Source organism: Taurulus bubalis (genome assembly GCF_910589615.1).
Source record: "Taurulus bubalis genome assembly, chromosome: 19".
Taxonomy (NCBI): domain Eukaryota; kingdom Metazoa; phylum Chordata; class Actinopteri; order Perciformes; family Cottidae; genus Taurulus; species Taurulus bubalis.
Genome location: NC_136607.1, coordinates 10,351,258 through 10,370,960, shown reverse-complemented (window position 1 = coordinate 10,370,960; position 19,703 = coordinate 10,351,258). Strand labels below are relative to the sequence as shown.

The following is a 19,703-nucleotide window of genomic DNA, read 5'->3' as shown; positions in this document are numbered from 1 at the left end:
GCCATTAAACGGACATCTTTCAAATATGCTCAGTTGTTGTGAAATTATAATCCTGCAGGGTTTTTTTCTGCATAGGTTAATTAATATCTAATAAGCAGCAGCAGCAGCAGCCTATGTCAAGCTATCGTTTACTGCTTTAGGATCATCTTCCTAGCTATCAGGTGGCACTGAACACTAATGTCAACATGCACTGTCTTCTGCTGCTCTCAGCCGCCACTATAGACACTTTGCTTTGAGTTAGGATTTCTCTCAAGGTCTCCGTAGCCTTGGGTGTTATTCAACTGGAAGAGAACATACATATCAAGGATCTTCTCTGTTTTATTCTGCCTATGTGAGACGATATGCATTTTGTTTTACATGTTTATGAACACTTGCATGACACTATACAGTATATAACCGGTTTCATATGGGTAACCTCTTCCTCATATTGCCAGCTCGCGGTGTACCAGAGCTGAGTCAGTTGATTCATTTGGGCACAGGATGTCTCACCAAAATCATAGTAAATTACATTCTTGAAGTGGTTTCCTTAAATACCATCGTGGGACTGTTCAACATCCGTTTTCTTTGCTTACCGTACCCACATGTAACCTTTCTCCTACTGAACTGATGTTTGGTCTGAAATGTGTGTGATAGTTCTGGCGGTCTGCAGCCATTATCTGTGTGTTTATGTTTATTCATACTTGTGCATTCTTTCAGGATGATGCGTCTAGCGTGCTCCACAGCCCTGCTGTTCGTGCTGAGGCTGCTGGTGGGCTTGCCTTGGTACCAGGTTCTCCCAGCCATCCTGATCTTCTACCTGGGAAGCGGAGGATGGAGCTTCCTGAAGATTTTTGCCAAAACAATTGGCAGAGACTTACAGTAAGTGTGGGGATTTTGTGTTTGCACGGTTCCTGTGTTAATGAAACACAGAAAAGTCATGTCATTTGAATGTTTTTCTTTTTAGCATTTCAAATCTTTGCTATTGATTCACATTTATTTAGCTATTTATTTCAACCTGCCAGGTTTTGTCTGCCATTAAAGGGTGCCACGACCAAAATATAGTACAATGTCACTACACTACGTAACTGTAGGCCCATCATTGTCTCAATGAACAGTTTGAAACTTTTAACATGTGAGTGTCATTAGGCTTTAGAAGGACTTGCAATGATGCATCAGTTTGGTTAGCGGACGGGTGAACTTGTTACTGTGAGAACAGGAGCAACATTTGCAAGTTACGTGTTCTCACATCTTTAACGTTGCAAAAATGTAGCCGTACATGTTTTAAAAACCAGCTTCGCAGAACTCAGCACAAGAGGTGAGGCTGCTTTTACAGCGACCAGCTGCATGCTCCTGTTTCAGGTTTCAAAATGACATGTCAAGTAGCCTGAACTAAAAGGACAAAGGACAATAGAGAGGAATGGGAAAGAGCAGATCTTTTAACTGTCTTACCTAAAGCCAATATTGACATTTGGGGGTTACCATGGTATTTGGTTTGTGATTAACTTCCTTTTTTTTGTACAGCTCTAGTCATGGTAAAACAGGAAATTGTAAAAGTGTTTATGACCTCTCCACGACATATAAGCCATACTGACCAAACAGAAGTAATCAGCGCTTCTGTGACCCATTGTGTCCAAAAAAGAGCCTCTGCTTTCTAATTGGTTAGAGAGTCAGAAACCACAGTTTCCCAGGCTATTAAAAGCCTTTTGCTGAATTATCACAATAAGAGCTTGCCATAACTGTTTCCTCTTCTTTAGACCTGCTACTAGCTTCAGCTTCCTAGTTGTGTGCACATGCTCATATGCAAATACCCCTCGCTCATGCACTCTAAGTGCAGTTCTGATAGCGTTGTCATTATTTGTCTATATGTTGATAATGGCTGAAGCCCCAAGGTTAAAATTGTACCATATCTGACACTGTCAAAGCATGCCCTTTCCCCAGTGACTCGTGCATTCCTATTTTGTAATGTACTGTGACAAGGCTGAGTAATTCCCACTGTAAGAAGCAGAATTGCTCACACCTTAATGCCTTTGTGAGCAAAACCAACCTCCAGTATTCACATTTCTGTCCCTACAAGTAGCTGTGATTGTCACCAGGTGGTTCACTTAGTTAAATAATTGTTTGTAAATAGTTGGAGTTGGAGTTTTTTTTCTCATAATGGTTCAGTGCAGTTTGTTTCCAATATGAAATTCATGAAGGTGAATAAAGAAAAAAGAATTTATTAGAATTGAATAATATCAGATGTATTAAAGCTCTTACTTAAAGTAACTTTGCCAACAATAGAACAAAGTATCTTGAGAGAAAGATGATGATGATAAAGTGGGTTCATGCAGCTCCTCAGTTTCAACAGAATGAGCTCCAAACAGCTAAGTGTACTAATGACGGAGACAACTATGGATGTGAGGTAACTTGGCTCAGTAGATTTGTATGATGTTTGTGTAATAATACAGTGATCTGGAGTTTGCCCACTGCATTTGCACCATAAATGTAAATTATCAAGTGACATCTTTTGGTAGACTTTGGACCCACACAGTTATCTCTGTCATAATGTTTTATGCCTTGTGTTTTTTGCACAGTGTAGGAAACAGATGACCTTAGTTGATCAACTACAGATGTTAATGAGCTATGTAATAAGTCTTTATAAATATTTATATTTACTCTAAATGGCATGACCAGTGCTTTGGCAAATGTGGGCCTCCTAGCTACAAATTATGCACACCTTATATTACTGCTGACCATTATCCAAAGAATATCCTAAGTTTGTTGTTCAATTTCTCGCCATTAATGCATTTACTGTGCAGAGGAGGTGACTGGTTTCCATACCTGTCACTAAAGTGCAAAAACACCACAGACTGCTGCAAGAATTGTAACAGAATTATACCAGAATTATTGTAACTGAAGAGTTATTGTAACTGTTTTCTTCAATTTATTAATATTGTCTCTTGCTCCTCCAGTGCGGCAGGTGTGCTATTGCAGGTGAAGATGAATGTCAGGCGCCACCTCAGAGACAAGAACACCATTCCCAAGATCTTTGCCAAAACGGTGGCCCGCCACGGGGACAAAACGGCACTGATCTTCGAGGGGACTGGGGAGAAGTGGACCTTCCGACAGTTGGATGAGTACTCCAACAGGGTGGCCAACCTGCTGCTGGAAAGAGGTTTCAAGGTAGGTCTGAACAAACGAAAATATTCCTGAAGGAATTGGGCGAACAAGGCTTCTTCCATCCAGGATAGGGGATGACATGGCCACTGTACACTCGCGTTAAATAACAATAAACTTCACTCAATCAGTTGATGACAAGCCCCTCCTTTTGTGGTTTCTTTCTTCAGGACGGCGACGTGGTGGCTCTTTTCATGGAGAACAGATCCCAGTATGTGGGCCTCTGGCTTGGCATGGCCAAAATTGGAGTAGAGGCCGCACTTATCAACTTCAATTTGAGACTAGAGGCCTTGGTCCACTGTGTCACCATCTCCAATGCCAAGGCTGTGGTGTTTGGCTCAGAGCTGAATGAAGGTAAGAGCTCGGAGAGTTGAGGAGGGGGTTGTGCGGAGTTAGAGTTTAGAGAAGCATCTGAAGGATCTTTTTTTTGTTATAGTTGTAACAGCCAAAAATCTGAAGATCTTCTCAAAGGGCTTTAAAATCTGTACAGCATTGATTTCTGCTGATGAGTGCTTTTAAGTTTCCTTTGTGATGAGAGGGGTGAGTGGTGCAGAGAGAAAGCAACAGAGGTCATAAATGATAGATGGGTTTCAGAGGAGGTGTCTCTTCAATATCAGTCAATGGAGCTTTAAATGGTTGATGGAAGGGAAGAAGTAATGAAGAGCGAGTTGGAGAAATATCTCCACCATCAATCTGCAGTGTTCAAGGACTGAGTTGGTCAGAGAACCAAACTGATAAAATGAAATAAAATCTGGGAAAAAAAAGTCTATAACAACTTTTTTGACTGAATTTTGTTGAGGTACGTCCTGATGGTGATTATCTGGTTGTTATAGGTGTGGTTGAAACTCGAAAGCAAAAAAATGGCATGTCATCTGTGTAAAAATGGAAACTAATATTGTGTCTGCGGATAATGTATCTTAGTAGTAACATGTAAAGGAGAAAAGCAGAGACTGGCACCTGAGGTACTCCACACATCGAAGAGTCTGTGGAAGACGTGCAATCACCAACAGCAACACTATCATATTTCAGAGATACGAATAAAACCGATCTCACACAGTGTCCACGATGCCAAGATTACAATTGAATGAGCAATGCCATAGAACCCTGAGGTCAGAACATAGAACCCTGAGGTCAGAGAACACTGAGGTCAGAACATAGAACCCTGAGGTCAGAGAACACTGAGGTCAGAACATAGAAACCTGAGATCAGAGAACCTTGAGAAACATAATAGATAAACAAATTAGATTTAAGATTGAAATCAAATATTACATGATCAGATATGTGTGTTTGTATGTACAAACAGAACATATTACTTGTTCTAATGTCTAATATACTAACCTGTGTTGTATTATTATTATTATTATTATTATTATTATTATTATTATTATTATTATTATATTGCTTACACTTGGGAGACTCTTGTGATATGAAATTGCAGCAGCTCAGTTGCATGGTCAAAAATAAATTGGGGATCTATTTCAATCTCCTCATCACCCTCTTTTGCATCCCCAATCTGAAAAGCCCTCAACAGCGATAAAGAGTGAATACGTTTTGAGCTGTTCATCCCAGGATTGATGCAACAGTGTTTGCGTTGGATCGTGGACTGGTCATGTGCTTTATACCTTTTAAGTAATTGGAAATGCAGCCTCTTTGCGACAGGCCAAAGTCAAGCCAGTAGCAGTAATACTGAGCCAGCATGACATAAGGCTTTTACATTAAGATACACTTTTTTTACAGGGGAAGGTATGAGAGCTCCCTTCTAACATATTGATACTCTCATGCCCTTTTGTCACACTGCACATTTATTTCCATTGTATTTCTCTCTCACATTCCACCTGACACCTCTATTTAGTTCAACCTACTCTACCCTTGTTACTCTGCCATGTACCTCCTTCTTCCCTTGTCTGCTGTGGTGCTTAAATGTGGTCCTGCATGAAGTCCTCTTGTAATGTGGGACAGTGAAATGTATTAAACCTACTTCACTGTGTTTCTCTTTCACTCACAGCGGTGTCTGAGGTCCACAGTTTAATGGGGAGAGAAGTGCAGATGTTCTGTTCGGGAGACTGGGACCCCAAACGAGTCCCACAGGGAACCGAGTGCCTGGAGCCCCTGCTGGATAATGCCCCGTCTCACCTGCCAAGCCGGCCACAACGCTGCTTCACAGGTAAGACCATGAACAGATCTCAATCATGTTAATAGATCCAAGATGTACGTTAAATAAAAACACATTTTTACTTTTTGGGAGTCATTTTCTGTGGTGTAATAACAATAATTCAGCATAAAACGACAGATGATGGAACAGACCCTGGTCATGAGTAATAAAATGTAGTTACAGTTAATACAGCAATTTAAAACATTGATTTTGCATTTACTGATACAACAAATTAGTTAAAATAAATTAAACACTGAACTGAAATGCCTTTTTTTTCATACAGTAGATATACATATATATATTTTTATTTTTTCAATATTGTTTTCAAATTCATTATTTTAGATATTATGGTTTTTAATATATTTCTGACAGTGGTTAATTCATCATAACTTAATGAAGTAAAAACTAAATGTATCATATGATGCTGAGGATCACTCCTAATAAGATAAATTATTATCAAGCACAATTTGCTACTGATTTACTGATGACTCATCACCAGAGATTATATTGGTTTCTTGTTTCTGAGGCAACATGGGTTAAAGGGAGTACAAATTGAATCCACGGTATTAACAACATCAAGTCATGTAAATCATATTTGTAACACACATTTGCCTCTGAGGGCTTTACAATCTGTCGAGCATACACTACAATCTCTCCCGAACGCCTCGGTTCACACAAGGAAAAACTAGCTAGAGGAGACCTGCTCACTCCCTTCTGCTCTTGAACACTATATCTAATCACGGACAGCCACACAGACTGCTGCAGCAATAAAACCGCTGACCTTTGTTCATGTTCACACTTGGCAATACTTGGCATCCACTCAGCTGATATATAAATGCCTAACAACTCAGTGAAGGGGTTGGAAGTTTGTACATGGATTATAAAGTAGCACATAGCCACCATAATCCAGATCTCTCGCCCTGGTTGGAGTTTATTACAGATACAATTGGTTGTGAGCAAGAAAGCAAAATCCAAACACAAGGATGCAGGAGTTTGGGTCTGAACTGGATCGTGCTGTCTAAGCATTGACCACTTTGCTTCCACATCCCACTATATCAGAGAAAAAGGGGACTTGTTGGTGTAATTTTACAATCTTTAATCAGGGATTCTGCTATATTCTGACTATGCATCAGTGCAGTAGCTCAGTCAAAATTAGCTTTCAAATAGAACTGTGCTCCGGCCTGTATTTAAGGATCAAAGCCGAGCATTTATACTCCTGCACAGCTAATCAGAAGTGAGCATTCAGCTACATTTATTTCAAAAAGAGTAACACATTTGAACATAACAAAGCTTAATTTTTGTGCGTACCAGTCATAGCACATTGAGTTGTTGACATTTAAGTCTTCTCACTCTCACCCTGCTGTCTTTTTTTCAGATCGCCTGTTCTACATCTACACGTCAGGAACCACTGGGATGCCTAAAGCTGCTATTGTTGTGCACAGCAGGTAGGAAGGAGCCATGCGGCTAACTAACAGACCCACAGGAATTCTGCAGCTGTTCTCTTTGTTGATCCATGCCGCTTTCATGTGCAGTATAAACAAATAGAAGAGAAATATATCAAACTTATTTTTGACTTTCTTCTCTTGCCGTGCCTCACCCTGGTTTGCAGGTACTACCGCATGGCAGCCTTGGTATATTATGGCTTCAAGATGACTCCAGAGGACGTGTTGTATGATTGCCTTCCGCTCTACCACTCTGCAGGTAAAACTATAAATGTGTGGGATTGAAGTTGATATTTTAGAAGATAAAATCTGCAACATTCCCATGTCTGTTCTTGTGTTGTTGTGTCAGCTAAGTTCCTTATAATGTTCATCTTGGTGGCCTTATCTTGAAACAGTATCCAGCCTATTCAAGCCAATTGTCAACAAAAAAGAGTTGCAACTATGTTTTTGAATGATTGTCTTTTCTAGAACATACATAGTCGTGGTGTTCTTGACTGTATCTGCTGACAGAAAATGGGGTACAAGTTGCATGTTGTTGCTTTTAATTATGTCTTTGTTTGTTTCCCTGTTGAGGCTAGCATGATGATATTTCATAATTATTTCCCCACAGGTAACATTGTGGGAGTGGGCCAGTGCATAATACATGGCATGACTGTAGTTATCAGAAAGAAGTTCTCTGCTTCCCGTTTCTGGGACGACTGTGCCAAATACAACTGCACTGTAAGTACTAATGTGGATTACAAGTCACTGCCAAACATTTGGTGAGCAGAGTAGAACACCACAATCTCAGTGTTACTCAAAAGATGAATTTCCTGTCACTTTCTTTCTAAATAGTCTTACGATTTTATGATCTTCCCTAGTTAATCCCTCTAAATCCCCTTTTTATTATTGTAAGCTCTGTATTAAATCAATATCTGTCTCATCACTAAACACTTTTTTTCTCACTATTATCCTGCTCCATGCTCCTCCAGATTGTGCAGTACATTGGTGAGATCTGCCGATACCTGCTGAACCAACCAATCCGGGAAGTGGAGCAACAGCACCGGGTGCGCATGGCACTGGGCAACGGCCTGCGCCAGTCCATATGGGAGGAGTTCATGAACCGCTTCAATATCCCACAGATCGCAGAGTTCTACGGAGCCACAGAGTGCAACTGCAGCCTGGGCAACTTTGATAACAAGGTAAGAATGTGCGACGAAGTGGTAATGATGCTCTGACCAAACAGGCTTTCAGTTTAGGTTTTTTTTGCCTAGATTTTCTTTGCGTTTTAGTTGGGAGTGTTGTGAAATACCCTCTTCTGAAATCCTCACGACTACCACCACCCACTCACCTCAGGGTGTTTCACATTACGTTCAGTGCCTTTTTCTTTCTGATCCTCTTCATGTTAAGCCATCAGTTATTCTAAAAATGTTGTTTTCAGTTTTGGTAGCTTCTCGTCAACACAATACACAGCGCTGCAGTTCGGCTCGTTGGAACTGGTCTGCCTTGTTCATGTTTTTTTGTCTGTGCTTTAGATTGGAGCATGTGGCTTCAACAGTCGGATCCTCCCCTTCGTCTACCCCATCCGACTGGTGAGGGTTGATGAGGAGACCATGGAGCTCATTAGGGGATCTGATGGCGTCTGTATTCCCTGTCAACCTGGTAGGTTTAATCTATACACCTAAATGTCAACGTTACAACGTTACAACGTTACAACGTAAGCTGGAAAAGCTTAAAAGTACTTGCAGCTGCTCATTGATTCTCTTTCATCAGTGAAATAAATCTGGACACGTAGTCTGTACCGTATGTGCTCTGTACCGTATGTACACTGTGCTTATAGAATAAAGAATATTAAATGAAAGGAAATAGCCCCATATGTTAAGAAGATTATTGAAAACTGAAGACTAATTCTGATTATACATCTATCACAAATCACTACTCCGGGCACACTGCAGTTGTTTTTCTGGAAATGTTGAAATCCAAAGTTGAGTGTTCAACCCACCTCCTCAGCTCAACAAGGATTCCCTCCAAATGATTGTGTTTATAGTGTAAGCGTTGTAGACATACAGTCACACACTCTTTGTCCTTTCTGAAACTCCTGATGGAGCTCAAACAATCCACTTAATGTGAAATGGGAACTGTATTGATTAGCCATAATAATAGGCAGGTATACATTCATAAATTATTCTGTTCTCTATCTCTCTCTAGGTGAACCTGGGCAGCTGGTCGGCAGGATCATTCAGAATGACCCTCTTCGGAGGTTTGATGGCTATGTCAACCAATCAGCAACCAGCAAGAAGATTGCTAATAGTGTTTTCAAGAAGGGAGACAGTGCCTATCTCTCTGGTTAGAGTCACTCACTCTCTCTCGCACACACACACACACATACTCCATGCTGGCTGACTAAATTAATATGATATATATCGGCCCCCCGCTCTCTCCCCAGGTGATGTGTTGATCATGGATGAGTGCGGCCACATGTACTTCAAGGACCGTACAGGAGACACTTTCCGCTGGAAAGGAGAGAACGTCTCAACGACCGAGGTGGAGGGAACTCTCAGCAGGCTGCTGGACATGAAAGATGTAGTTGTCTATGGAGTGGAAGTACCAGGTAAAATCTGTCAATATACATGCTTGAATATTTGTTTTAGTTTGGGACATGATGTCCTCAATACAATGTCCAAAGAAAGTTGGCATTTTGATTTGGAGCTGTGCAAGAGTGGGCACGAGCAACATGTCTTCTTCCTGTGCGTGTCTTTAAAATAAGTCCCTGCAGTGTGTGTAGAGAGGTGAATGGAAAACTGAACAGGTATATAACAAGAACCATACTATGTTGAATACTATCTATAGTAAGCACAGATGCAGTAACTTGGCTTGCTCTTAATTTATTGTGGTATGAAGTGAATTGTACCATTTTGAAATGTCATTACAGATAAAGCAGAGCCATAGTCGAGGCTCTGCAGAGAAGAATCACAGCTGCCACCTTTCTGTAACTGTGATTAGATTAAATATTAGATATAATTAGATAACTTTAATAATCCCCATAGCTAGTTTTGCATGATCGGTGTGGAATAACGAGATACACAAGTCAGACCGATCACAGCTGCCACAACAGAAATAACACACAGACTAACATATATTTCAAGAGAGCATTAGTGTTGCTCACGAGCCCGGCTGGACACTAAATAAAAAAACAATACTCGAATACAATCAATAATGTATAAAGGTTTAGAGTGTCTCTTTCCATCCTAGCAGAATACAAGTGTACACGTGAGATCCTTTAAAGTCATAAGGAATGTTCCGCACAGCATTCAAGGCCTCGTTGCACAAACACAAGCATCTGTCTGATCTTCAACCTCAGTGGTCCACAGAATTAGTCCTCTGACATGGCCATTTCTTTGTGCACAGGAGCAGAGGGAAAGGCTGGAATGGCCGCCATTGCTGATCCGTCTCAATCCACTGACCTAGTGAAGTTTGTGAAGGACATGGAGAAGGCTCTTCCTCCCTACGCCAGACCTGTATTCCTTCGATTACTTCCGGAGGTCAACAAGACAGGTGAATTTTATTGTCACTGCTCTTTCACACTCTTGATTTGAATTTGAATTGAACTATAATTTTGATTGATTGCTGTGAATTAGACCTCAAACCTTCTTATACCTATTATACCATTAAAAACCTTATATTTTAAAGGCATAACATGAAGTCACATTGTGAGTTGCCGATGGTAAACACAACATTTACAATGTGCCCCTCCTCTATATAAGAAGCTGAAACCAGAAAATGTTTTTTGCTTGAAAAATGACTTAACTGAACAAAATAGATTAATTTTCTGACAGTCAGATAAATGATTAATTGACTATTGTAGGAGCTCTATAATATTGTTTGAACTACAATGCTTTTTAAGAGATTACATTTAAATGTTTCTTTGTGTACTAAATAGTGCTCTTAAAAAACATTTGATTGAATATTGGTGTGTTTAATATTTTTCCTACATAATAATCTCTCTGTCTCTTTTTTAGGAACGTTTAAGTTTCAGAAGATGGACTTGCGTCGGGACAACTTTGACCCGAACGCGGTGTCGGACAAACTTTACTTCCTGGATTCCAGAAGAGGCTCTTATGTGCAGCTGGACGAGGAGCTTTACCGCTCCATACTGTCAGGAAAACACAAATTGTGATGGGCAGGCTGACCACAACATCTACACGTGTACACATAGACGCACACACACATACAGAAAAGAAGACAATATTGCGTGACCAGGATAGCAGAATGCAGGACCATGTCCCCATAATTAAATACATATAAAGTTATAGCCATACACACTCCCTTGCACCCATATTCAAATGCCCATTTACGTCTACACACACATTGTATTCCCAAAACCACTTTGCTCTTTAAAATACCTAAAAGCAGACTCGTGCGCACCACACACACAGACACACACAGACACACACACACACACATGCACAGCACCTCTCCATCCATCCGTCCCCAGCAACTCCTCTTGCTACCTCAGCAAACACAGAGAGAGGCACAAACCTAGTATTTGGCAACTTGAAACCACCGTTCATAGCCACACCATCCCTGCCCACACGGGCCTCAAGCAGCCGCGCCAACCCATCCTGGTCCACTGGACCATGTGTTGCTGGGGGACACAACTGGGAGGGATGTGTGGAGTAGTAGTTGCCTGGCTTCCAGAATGCAAAAACTATTAACTACAAATATCCACAGACTTAAAGGATGTTGAGAAGGAAAATGGAATCAGTACAAAAAATGTGTGTGTGGGACAATGGAGGTACCTATGAGGACCTCGACTGTCTCTCTGTTTGTCAGCGAGATTGTTTCATAAAACGCTTGAGGCTCTACCGCCGACTTCTCCTGCACAATCAGCAGTGACAAACCTGCATGTCAACTACAGCTTTTTGAGGTTAACTCTATCATAGTATTTCTGGCACCTTTATGGTCTCCTTGTCTTCATTTCCACCACGCTCTACAGAGCTTGAGATGGAAATAAGCTAAGGACACCAAGGTTGTGGGAACAGCATGTGGATGTTAGGGATTTCGGAAAGCCTCTGACATGTAACTCGCGGTTGCAGATGTCAAATTAGACCAGTGGTTGAAGCTGAAATATTGACTAAAGTGCATTTGGGCTCCAGCATTTGCAGAGCAATAATCAGCCGCACCACAGGAGAGCTGATATAAAACAAAGATTTGTATTTAAATATGTCTGCATCACACCAAATATATTTAAGTTGTAGTGTTTGTTTACATATTTAAGATGATATTAAAGTTGTATTATTTTATATTGCTGTAAAAGCTTTCTCTTTTGTTATAGTGGAAATGTATCGGGTTGTTTTTGCTTCACGTGTATCCAAATCTCCGCTTCAGTAACTCTTGGAGTCCTCAAAAACCAAGCTTTAGTATGCATTTTATATCAGCTGCTGGAACACAAAGTCAAGTGATCTGATTGATTCAACCTTGGGCTAAATACAATGGGCTATTTCCATAAACCTTTATACTGAGCTGACATGCAGTATGTTTGTGTGGCTGTATTGTGCAGGTTTTGTCCTCAAAGGTAGTCTTATCATGTGTATTTTCTTCTGAAACCTATGAAGAAGACTGAAGATGGAGAAGCACCAAATCGTCTGATCGGGGACTCGTGTTTTCAACAACATTCTGGTGCTAAGGACGGATGTACTGCAAGATTCAAGAGAGCCGAAAGATCCAAAGATTCAAAGTTGGGAGTGGGGACATTGTTGCGAAGGACGTGGAACGGTAGAAGAAGAAACAATTTGCTTTGTCATCGATGTTTTGTCCATTGTTTGCAATAGCTGTCATCAGAGGTTGTCGTAGCATGAATTTGCATCATCAACCACACAAGCATAGCACTGTGCCTTACTGTGAGTTCACTCCCAGATTCACAGGCCCTGGCCCCATGTTAGACCTGTTGTTCAGCTTCTATCGACCATAGTCTCCAAGTTTGTATCGCAAGGCTGGCCTCAATCATGGGAGTTTATACGTTTATTCTGAAGGGTCCATGGCTGTCCAGCAACTGGCGCCTTCATCCTGCCAGGTGCAGGAAGAGGTTGGGTTGATGTGTCATTGGGCTTATCCTCCTTGCTTGCTCTCCTTTGAGTTTTTACCTAGTCCAAACTGTAACCTTAATTTGTCTTCTAGATTTATTTTTTGTTTCTTGGGTGTCTTATAGATATTGTTCACCCAAGTTTCTATTGGTCAGCATCTTTACTTTATTTTCATACTTTACCCTCATCATCTATCTGCCAACCAGCCCAATCCTTTCGCTGCTTCTCAAACCTCTTGCCTCGTTCCTCTCCCTCTCGGTCCGTGGCTATCCAACCCTTCGCTGTCTCCGTCTGGTACCGAGCCCCCATTCTCTGCCGTTTCTGCTTCATCTTGCTGTTCTCATGTTCAGACGATGGTAAAAACAGTAGTTTCAGATGTTTCCTACTTGGAGCTCATTTAGTGTTTGATGGAGGTTTCTTTTTTTGAGAAGTCTGGTGACAAAGCTCCAACTACACACTCAAAACTGTTCTCGAGTATCTTTTGCCGATGTGTGTTGTGCGTAGTCTGCCATTACCCCGTGACTTTTTGTCATACTTTTGCAACTGACACGCATCCAAAGTCATCTACAGTACAGTCAGGCGGGCCATTGCCGACAGTGGTTGTGTAACTGGCTGTAGTATCAAGGAGTTATTATTGTCCTTTTGAGTTGTACTTTTTAAGTTGTACAAAATAGCCAATGCTTTGGCTATTTTGTCTCCTGGAGACTGATTCTCGATATGTTCAAACAGCTTTTCTTAGTTCAAACTTTGCACTGACGGACGCAGGCGACCTTGACAGCTGCAGTCTGCTGCAGTGATCGTCAAAGTTGCTCTCACAAAGCCGTTTGACCGACATCTAGATTCATCTCTGCTTCCTCTGTGGTTAAATGAGTCGCTCTTTCACTTTTATTTATTCTTTAATGATGAGTCTGAAATGTGCTCATGAATGTCTGAAAAAGCAAATGAGTGACCAATGAGTATGACGATGTTGTGAAGTAAAGGTTACGTATCTAAAGGAACACAGTTTGGCTGTTATGATGCTTGTGGCGGAGGGTTGGCAACCCTGACCGGTCCCACAGCAGAGCACTCTGAATAAGATGTTTCCATTTTCCCCTTCTTTTTTTTAAATGAGTTTAAATTATTATTTTTTGAAGGAACTGTTAATTACACTTTGATTGTTTCACTGCTATTTGTTTTTGTTTTCTTTGCGTGAAATCATAGCATTTGTGATTTTGGTATGTAAAAAAAAAAAAACGGGATTCATGCATGAGTGTAAGACAATCGAAGGGCAGTTGAGTTTTTCTAACTTTTTTATAAATGGGACTAGGAAACAGCCAGGGAGCCACCTTTACTCGATCCAATTGGTTTTATAATAGATATTGACCAAGATATGACAATTTGCCATTTCACCGCTAATGGATACTGTTTTTAAAAAGTCTCTGTGGGACTGGGGTTATTGAGGTTTTGGTTACCCCTATTTTACCACAGGGGGCGCTGTGTCCTTTTCAGAAAAGAGAGAGTGAACATTTCCATGCCATCATTTAATCCAGTCTGTGGACGAGGAATGAAAAGACCTAATGATTATTTAAACTATTACTATTTAAACTACTGTAGATGGCAATGTATTGGTGAAAATTAAACCACACATGATATATTTATAAACCAAATTTTAAATATATTTAAATGTTTGAATAAGCCTGTTGATATTATTAGTATTATTAGTATTATTGGTCAAAATCACTTGACACTGTTTCTTTCATATAAAATCATCTTGGAGACAAATTAGCTTTTTTATTATTGATCCTCTGTATATTTTGAAGTCCTTACATGACACATTAAAACAATTTAAACCCAGCCCCTAAAATACACTAGGACTAAAAATGTTGCCGGGCCACGATGATCAATGTGAATATAAGTTTATTCAGTTGACATCAAACTGTCAACAGTAGCTCTTAATGAAACCAGTCAAGATATATCTGATTACACTGTAAAGAACCAGTCACCCCTCTGGTCACAGTTAGGTTTGGCATGAGGAGATCATTACACACCAGAACCAGAATCCCTGGCTGTGTCTCTGTACCGCTGTCCCTCACGCCTCTGATCAACATTTTCTCACACTGCTTTTTGCACTTTTTGTTTGTCTGTTTCCCTGCCGTGGCCCTCAGGAACATCAAGCAATGCTAGAGAAGGAAACAAGTGTGTACGCGTCTGCCTATGTGCGTGAAAGTTTTTTTATTACTTTATTTTATTGTCTCATTGCACAAGCGACAGCTCTCGCCCTGTGCGGAGTATGTAGGGGAGGTGTGTGAGGTGTGCTGTGTGTGTGTGTGAGACACACACACACACACACTGATGTCCTCTTGTCCACTGAAGGCTAGCTGTATACATCATTCATTTCAAGAAAATGAGATAAAAGCAGTGCTGCAAATGGAAAATCATTATTAATAAAAACCTATTTAAATTGTTCACTTGTGCTCTGATTGTTGCTGTGATTGATCAGATTTGATGGACGCCCGCTGTGTTCAGTGAATCCAGAGAGACCAAAACCTAAAACATCCTGGCGATAGTTCAACCCGAGTTTCAACAGTTTAAACACTAACAGCACGGCCAGCTGTTTAATGTATCATTCGCTTAAGCAGTTCACTTTTTATTTTATGTTTTTATAAATGATGGATTCATAGCAATCTAATTAAGGGTTAGTATAACTGGAATTACAAAACGTAGGCAGGCCTTAGTCTTTCTAATTTACACAGTACTATACAAAATTTCACATATTTAATTTAGTAACGAGAGGACCTCAATATATTGTAAAAAAAAAAAACACTGCTGTTTGATCTAATACATTTATGGAATACATTGTATGTCAAGCTGAGCTCAATGTATACAATGTATCTAGCTTTTTACTGTTTAGTTTGACCTTGAACTGTGAGCGTGTTCTTTTGTTTAATTTATCTTTACACATGTAGTTGTCAAACTTCACTTTAAGCCAAGAGTTAAGACAGTATTCTTCTTTAAACTACTACTGTAGCTGACATAAGTACATATTTGAAGTATTTATATTCTAAGAGAAAGAAAGAAATATTGTTCTTTTTTCTCTACTGCATTTATTTACCAGCGATAGACTAGACATGAAATGCAACAATGTAACACTGACATTCTGCATAATGCACACTTTTGATACTTTTTGTTGCTAATACCGAACCATTACCCTCTACATTATAGAGTGTTTATAGTGTGTCATACTTTTACTTCAGTAAATGATTTACAGACATTTTCCACCAGGGCTCTAGATACAGAACTTACTGATCCCTCTAAGTTTCCTCTTTCATTTGTTTTTGTGGGACAGCGTCTCGTGAAACCAGTGTGCCTCTGCTTGTGAGGGCAGCACATGAGCTTCAGCTGATTTTGAGAGACCACAAGCATGCGATATTGTTGCACCTACGGGAAGGGAAGTCTAAGTCGGGGTTGTTTTGGAACCACACATCCTCAACACTTGGCCACTGTTCTCTGATCTCCAGCCATGATTGGCTGACAACCAGGTGGGTGGATCAGGAGAAAAGCAAACATTGCCACAGGCTTTGCCACTCTGTACCTGTCTGTTTGACCGCCTCCAGTTCTCTCTCGACTCGGGTCAGATACCCTCTCTCAACCTTTCAGCCCATCCACCTCGCCGCTTGCTTTCTCCTCGCCGCCATGAGGACCACTGTGGCCGCTGTTGTCATGGTGATGTTGTGCGCGATGATGGTGGACGCAGACGTGAAGCCACAGAGAGATTTCAACCTGCGGCTGGTAAGTCAGACACACGTGCATCCAACTTTTTGTAATTTGTGGGTTTTTTTTAGCATTAATGTGTTTGAATCAGTTACATTTGATAAGTTAAAAAAAGCTCTGCTGTCACTGTTTGCTGATTATCCACAGACTCCATTGGTAAGGGAACACTCTGTGTTTGTTTGTGTCCGTGTCCATTTGAGATCAGCTACCCGGTTACTCGTCCTCAGCTGGAATTGTTTATGATTATCAAATCTGTGACTCATATTCCTGATTACCTCATACACAAGAGGTTGAGAGAGGTCGGCTTGACATTTCCCACTAAACAGATCATAAGAAATGTCCTCTTCATTTGATACTGGATTTATCCCAGAAGCTTTTTAAAGATCCCTTGTGTGATTGTTCCATATTTATCAAGAGGTCAGTTACTTGCCATCATTCTGGTGAGGTTTAATGTAAACTTAAGTCAGAGAGACTGACTTAATTTACAACAGTTGGTTTTGGTGTTTTTCTTGGGATATGTTGACTAGTATCGTAGTAGTGAAATTAAGGAATTACTTGTGTGTGTGTGTGTGTGTGTGTGTGTGTGTGTGTGTGTGTGTGTGTGTGTGTGTGTGTGTGTGTGTGTGTGTGTGTGTGTGTGTGTGTGTGTGTGTGTGTGTGTGTGTGTGTGTGTGTGTTTAGTTTGCAGGGAGGTGGTACCGGGTGGGCCTGGCCTACGACTCTTCAAGCTTTGCCCCCTTCAGAGACAAAGTGAAGGTCTCCATGGGCAGCGTCACAGCACTGCCAAACAGCAATGTTAACCTCACCATGTGGGACGCCACGTGAGTCTGTGTGCGCATGACATATAGTACATTGTGTCAATGAATGGCCAAAAAGTGTATGTGCTGTTCAAAGAACAGAGCAAAGTGAGGGATGTTTAGAAAAGATAAAGACTGTGTTTCCCATGTGTGCTTCAGACCTTTTGGTTGTCAGAGGAAGGTGTACAACTATGAGAAGACCAGCGTTCCTGGACAGTTCACCTACTTCAGCACACGTAAGTCTGCTCTCTTCTAATCTCAATTATCGCCCTGACAAGAGAGAAGAGAAAGGATTTTTTAGTAAACTCTGTGACTTTGTATCAGTTACAATGTCAATATTTGCCTAGTACTCAGTGAGTGCCTGCAACAGGAGGACGAATTGGATTCTGGATTTGCAACAGTATTGAGCAAACAACTACAACAAGCACATAGATAAAAGCCGCAGTGCCCAGGCATGACATGTGACAAATATTTCAGTCAATACACATTTTAGTTTATTGGTGTGTCTCTGTAATGTGATGCTCTTGAACAAATATGATCAAACATGGCAATCATATTTTATCTGAGTTGATAAATCCCACATGTGTGGAAGTAGGCAGCCGTGTGGCAGCGAGGATGCAGCGCTCCGAGTGGTTGTATGCAGACTGAGTGAGCCGCAAAGGTTTAAATGGACCGCCTACTGCGAGAAAGAGGTGGTGGACATACATGATTTAAAGGATGAATGGAACATGTGACCAGAGCTGCTGTGCGGCTGTATTACTGTGTTCCCAAATATAGAACGCAGGAAAGGAAATAAAAGCAAAGCAGAAATATAATATTCTATTTTATTTATTTTACCTTTAAGAAAACAAATCATTACAAAGATTTTTTACAGATAACATTTATTACAATTGTTGACTGTTTTTCATTTGTGTTATATCTGAAATTATAGACATAATAGTACATCCTGCATTTGGGCTGTGCATTTGATATATATTCTAAATCCATGCTCATCTTCATTTATTTGTACTACATTTATTCATATTTGTTTTATTATTTTATTTTTTATTGTTGTCATACTGCACTATATAAACTGTATTATAGTATACAAATGTATTCAATGTTTTATTATATTTTCATTTATATACAGAATATTTGAATATGGTTGCCTTTGGTTTACTACATCCAGTTGTATCGATATAACTCATTCTCTGTGGACATGTTCATTCCTAATCACATGTAAATCATCCAATTATAGGTTCTTTTACTTTTCAGATTTTATTAAATATTCTACAAAGTGTGTTACAGTGTCACTCACCTGGATTTCCATTCATTCTTATATTTCTCTGGTTTAGTTACTATTTAATACTGAATGACAGGAAGTCTTTGTGTTTTCTGTCAGGCCACAACATCGTGAAGGACATCACAGTGGTGGACACGAACTATACTGATTACGCCGTGGTTCTCAAAAACAAGGTTTTTAACAGAGAGTACACACAGGTTGCGCTTTACGGTGAGACAGAGGCTCATTGTTACATCACATCCAAGCATGTTCGTATGCAGAGGCCACACTCACTAAATGTGTTTTTATTCTTGTTTGCAGGTCGCACTCAAACGGTCTCACACGTGATCATTTTGAAGTTTAAAGCCTTTGCCTTGTCCCAAGGTTTCCCCAGAGACTCTATTCTGACTCCACCTCCAGCAGGTAAAGTAGAGAGAGCACATATGCAGGACACACACAGATCATGGGGAGCGTTAAATGACACTGAAGTTTTCCTATATGTTTTCTGACCAACAGAAAATTGCCCACCAACAAGACCTGGGCGTTAGGTGAGTCTTTTTCCAAATTGTATTTTAAAATGTTGACATGTTGAGTTACTTGTACATTCAGTTGTATGAGTGACTTCACATCTTCATTGTAAACAAGTTTGTGTGTCTCCTTGTAGGTTCTCTGATGTACCGGAGATGATGGCGGCATGCATTCCCTGACGTGCTGCCGGTTCACTTTTTCCCAGCATTTAACTTTTCCTCAGCAAACATCATCATTGAGGCTACAAAAATGCTAAATAGCAAATATCGCTGATGAAATGCATTTGTCATTCTCTGTAATGTAGTGTTTAACATTGTTTTACATAATTCATAGTTAATTAAACAATATTTACCTCCAGGCTATTTAACTAACTACATGTTTTTTTAATTTAATGTTCACCACCTGAATGTAATCAGATGTGTTGTTTCACAGTGTTGACATAGTCAAATAAACCATATTAACATCCATCCAGAGTGTGTGTGTGTGTGTGTGTGTGTGTGTGTGTGTGTGTGTGTGTGTGTGTGTGTGTGTGTGTGTGTGTGTGTGTGCACGTGTTTAATCCAAAGTGTGTGCTTC

The 19,703-nt window shown here is 40.4% G+C and overlaps 2 protein-coding genes across 2 annotated transcripts; both read left to right on the top strand.

The window, feature by feature from the left end:
- Nucleotides 1-697: 697 nt before the first annotated feature.
- On the top strand, nt 698-10,885 carry slc27a4 (solute carrier family 27 member 4; the record flags this gene model as incomplete). Its single annotated transcript, XM_079235067.1, has 13 exons — nt 698-858; nt 2,931-3,141; nt 3,306-3,489; nt 5,141-5,299; nt 6,663-6,732; nt 6,897-6,988; nt 7,340-7,449; nt 7,701-7,910; nt 8,244-8,370; nt 8,917-9,054; nt 9,155-9,319; nt 10,117-10,263; nt 10,728-10,885. 13 exons carry the CDS (start codon nt 698-700, stop codon nt 10,883-10,885), a joined length of 1,932 nt encoding a protein of 643 aa, XP_079091193.1.
- A 5,578-nt stretch (nt 10,886-16,463) lies between these two features.
- Nucleotides 16,464-19,521, top strand: ptgdsa (prostaglandin D2 synthase a; the record flags this gene model as incomplete). Its single annotated transcript, XM_079234710.1, has 7 exons — nt 16,464-16,559; nt 17,223-17,362; nt 17,498-17,574; nt 18,720-18,830; nt 18,921-19,022; nt 19,116-19,147; nt 19,264-19,521. The coding sequence occupies 6 exons, from the start codon at nt 16,464-16,466 to the stop codon at nt 19,145-19,147; spliced, it is 558 nt and encodes a 185-aa protein (XP_079090836.1). The 3' UTR covers nt 19,264-19,521.
- Nucleotides 19,522-19,703: the final 182 nt, after the last annotated feature.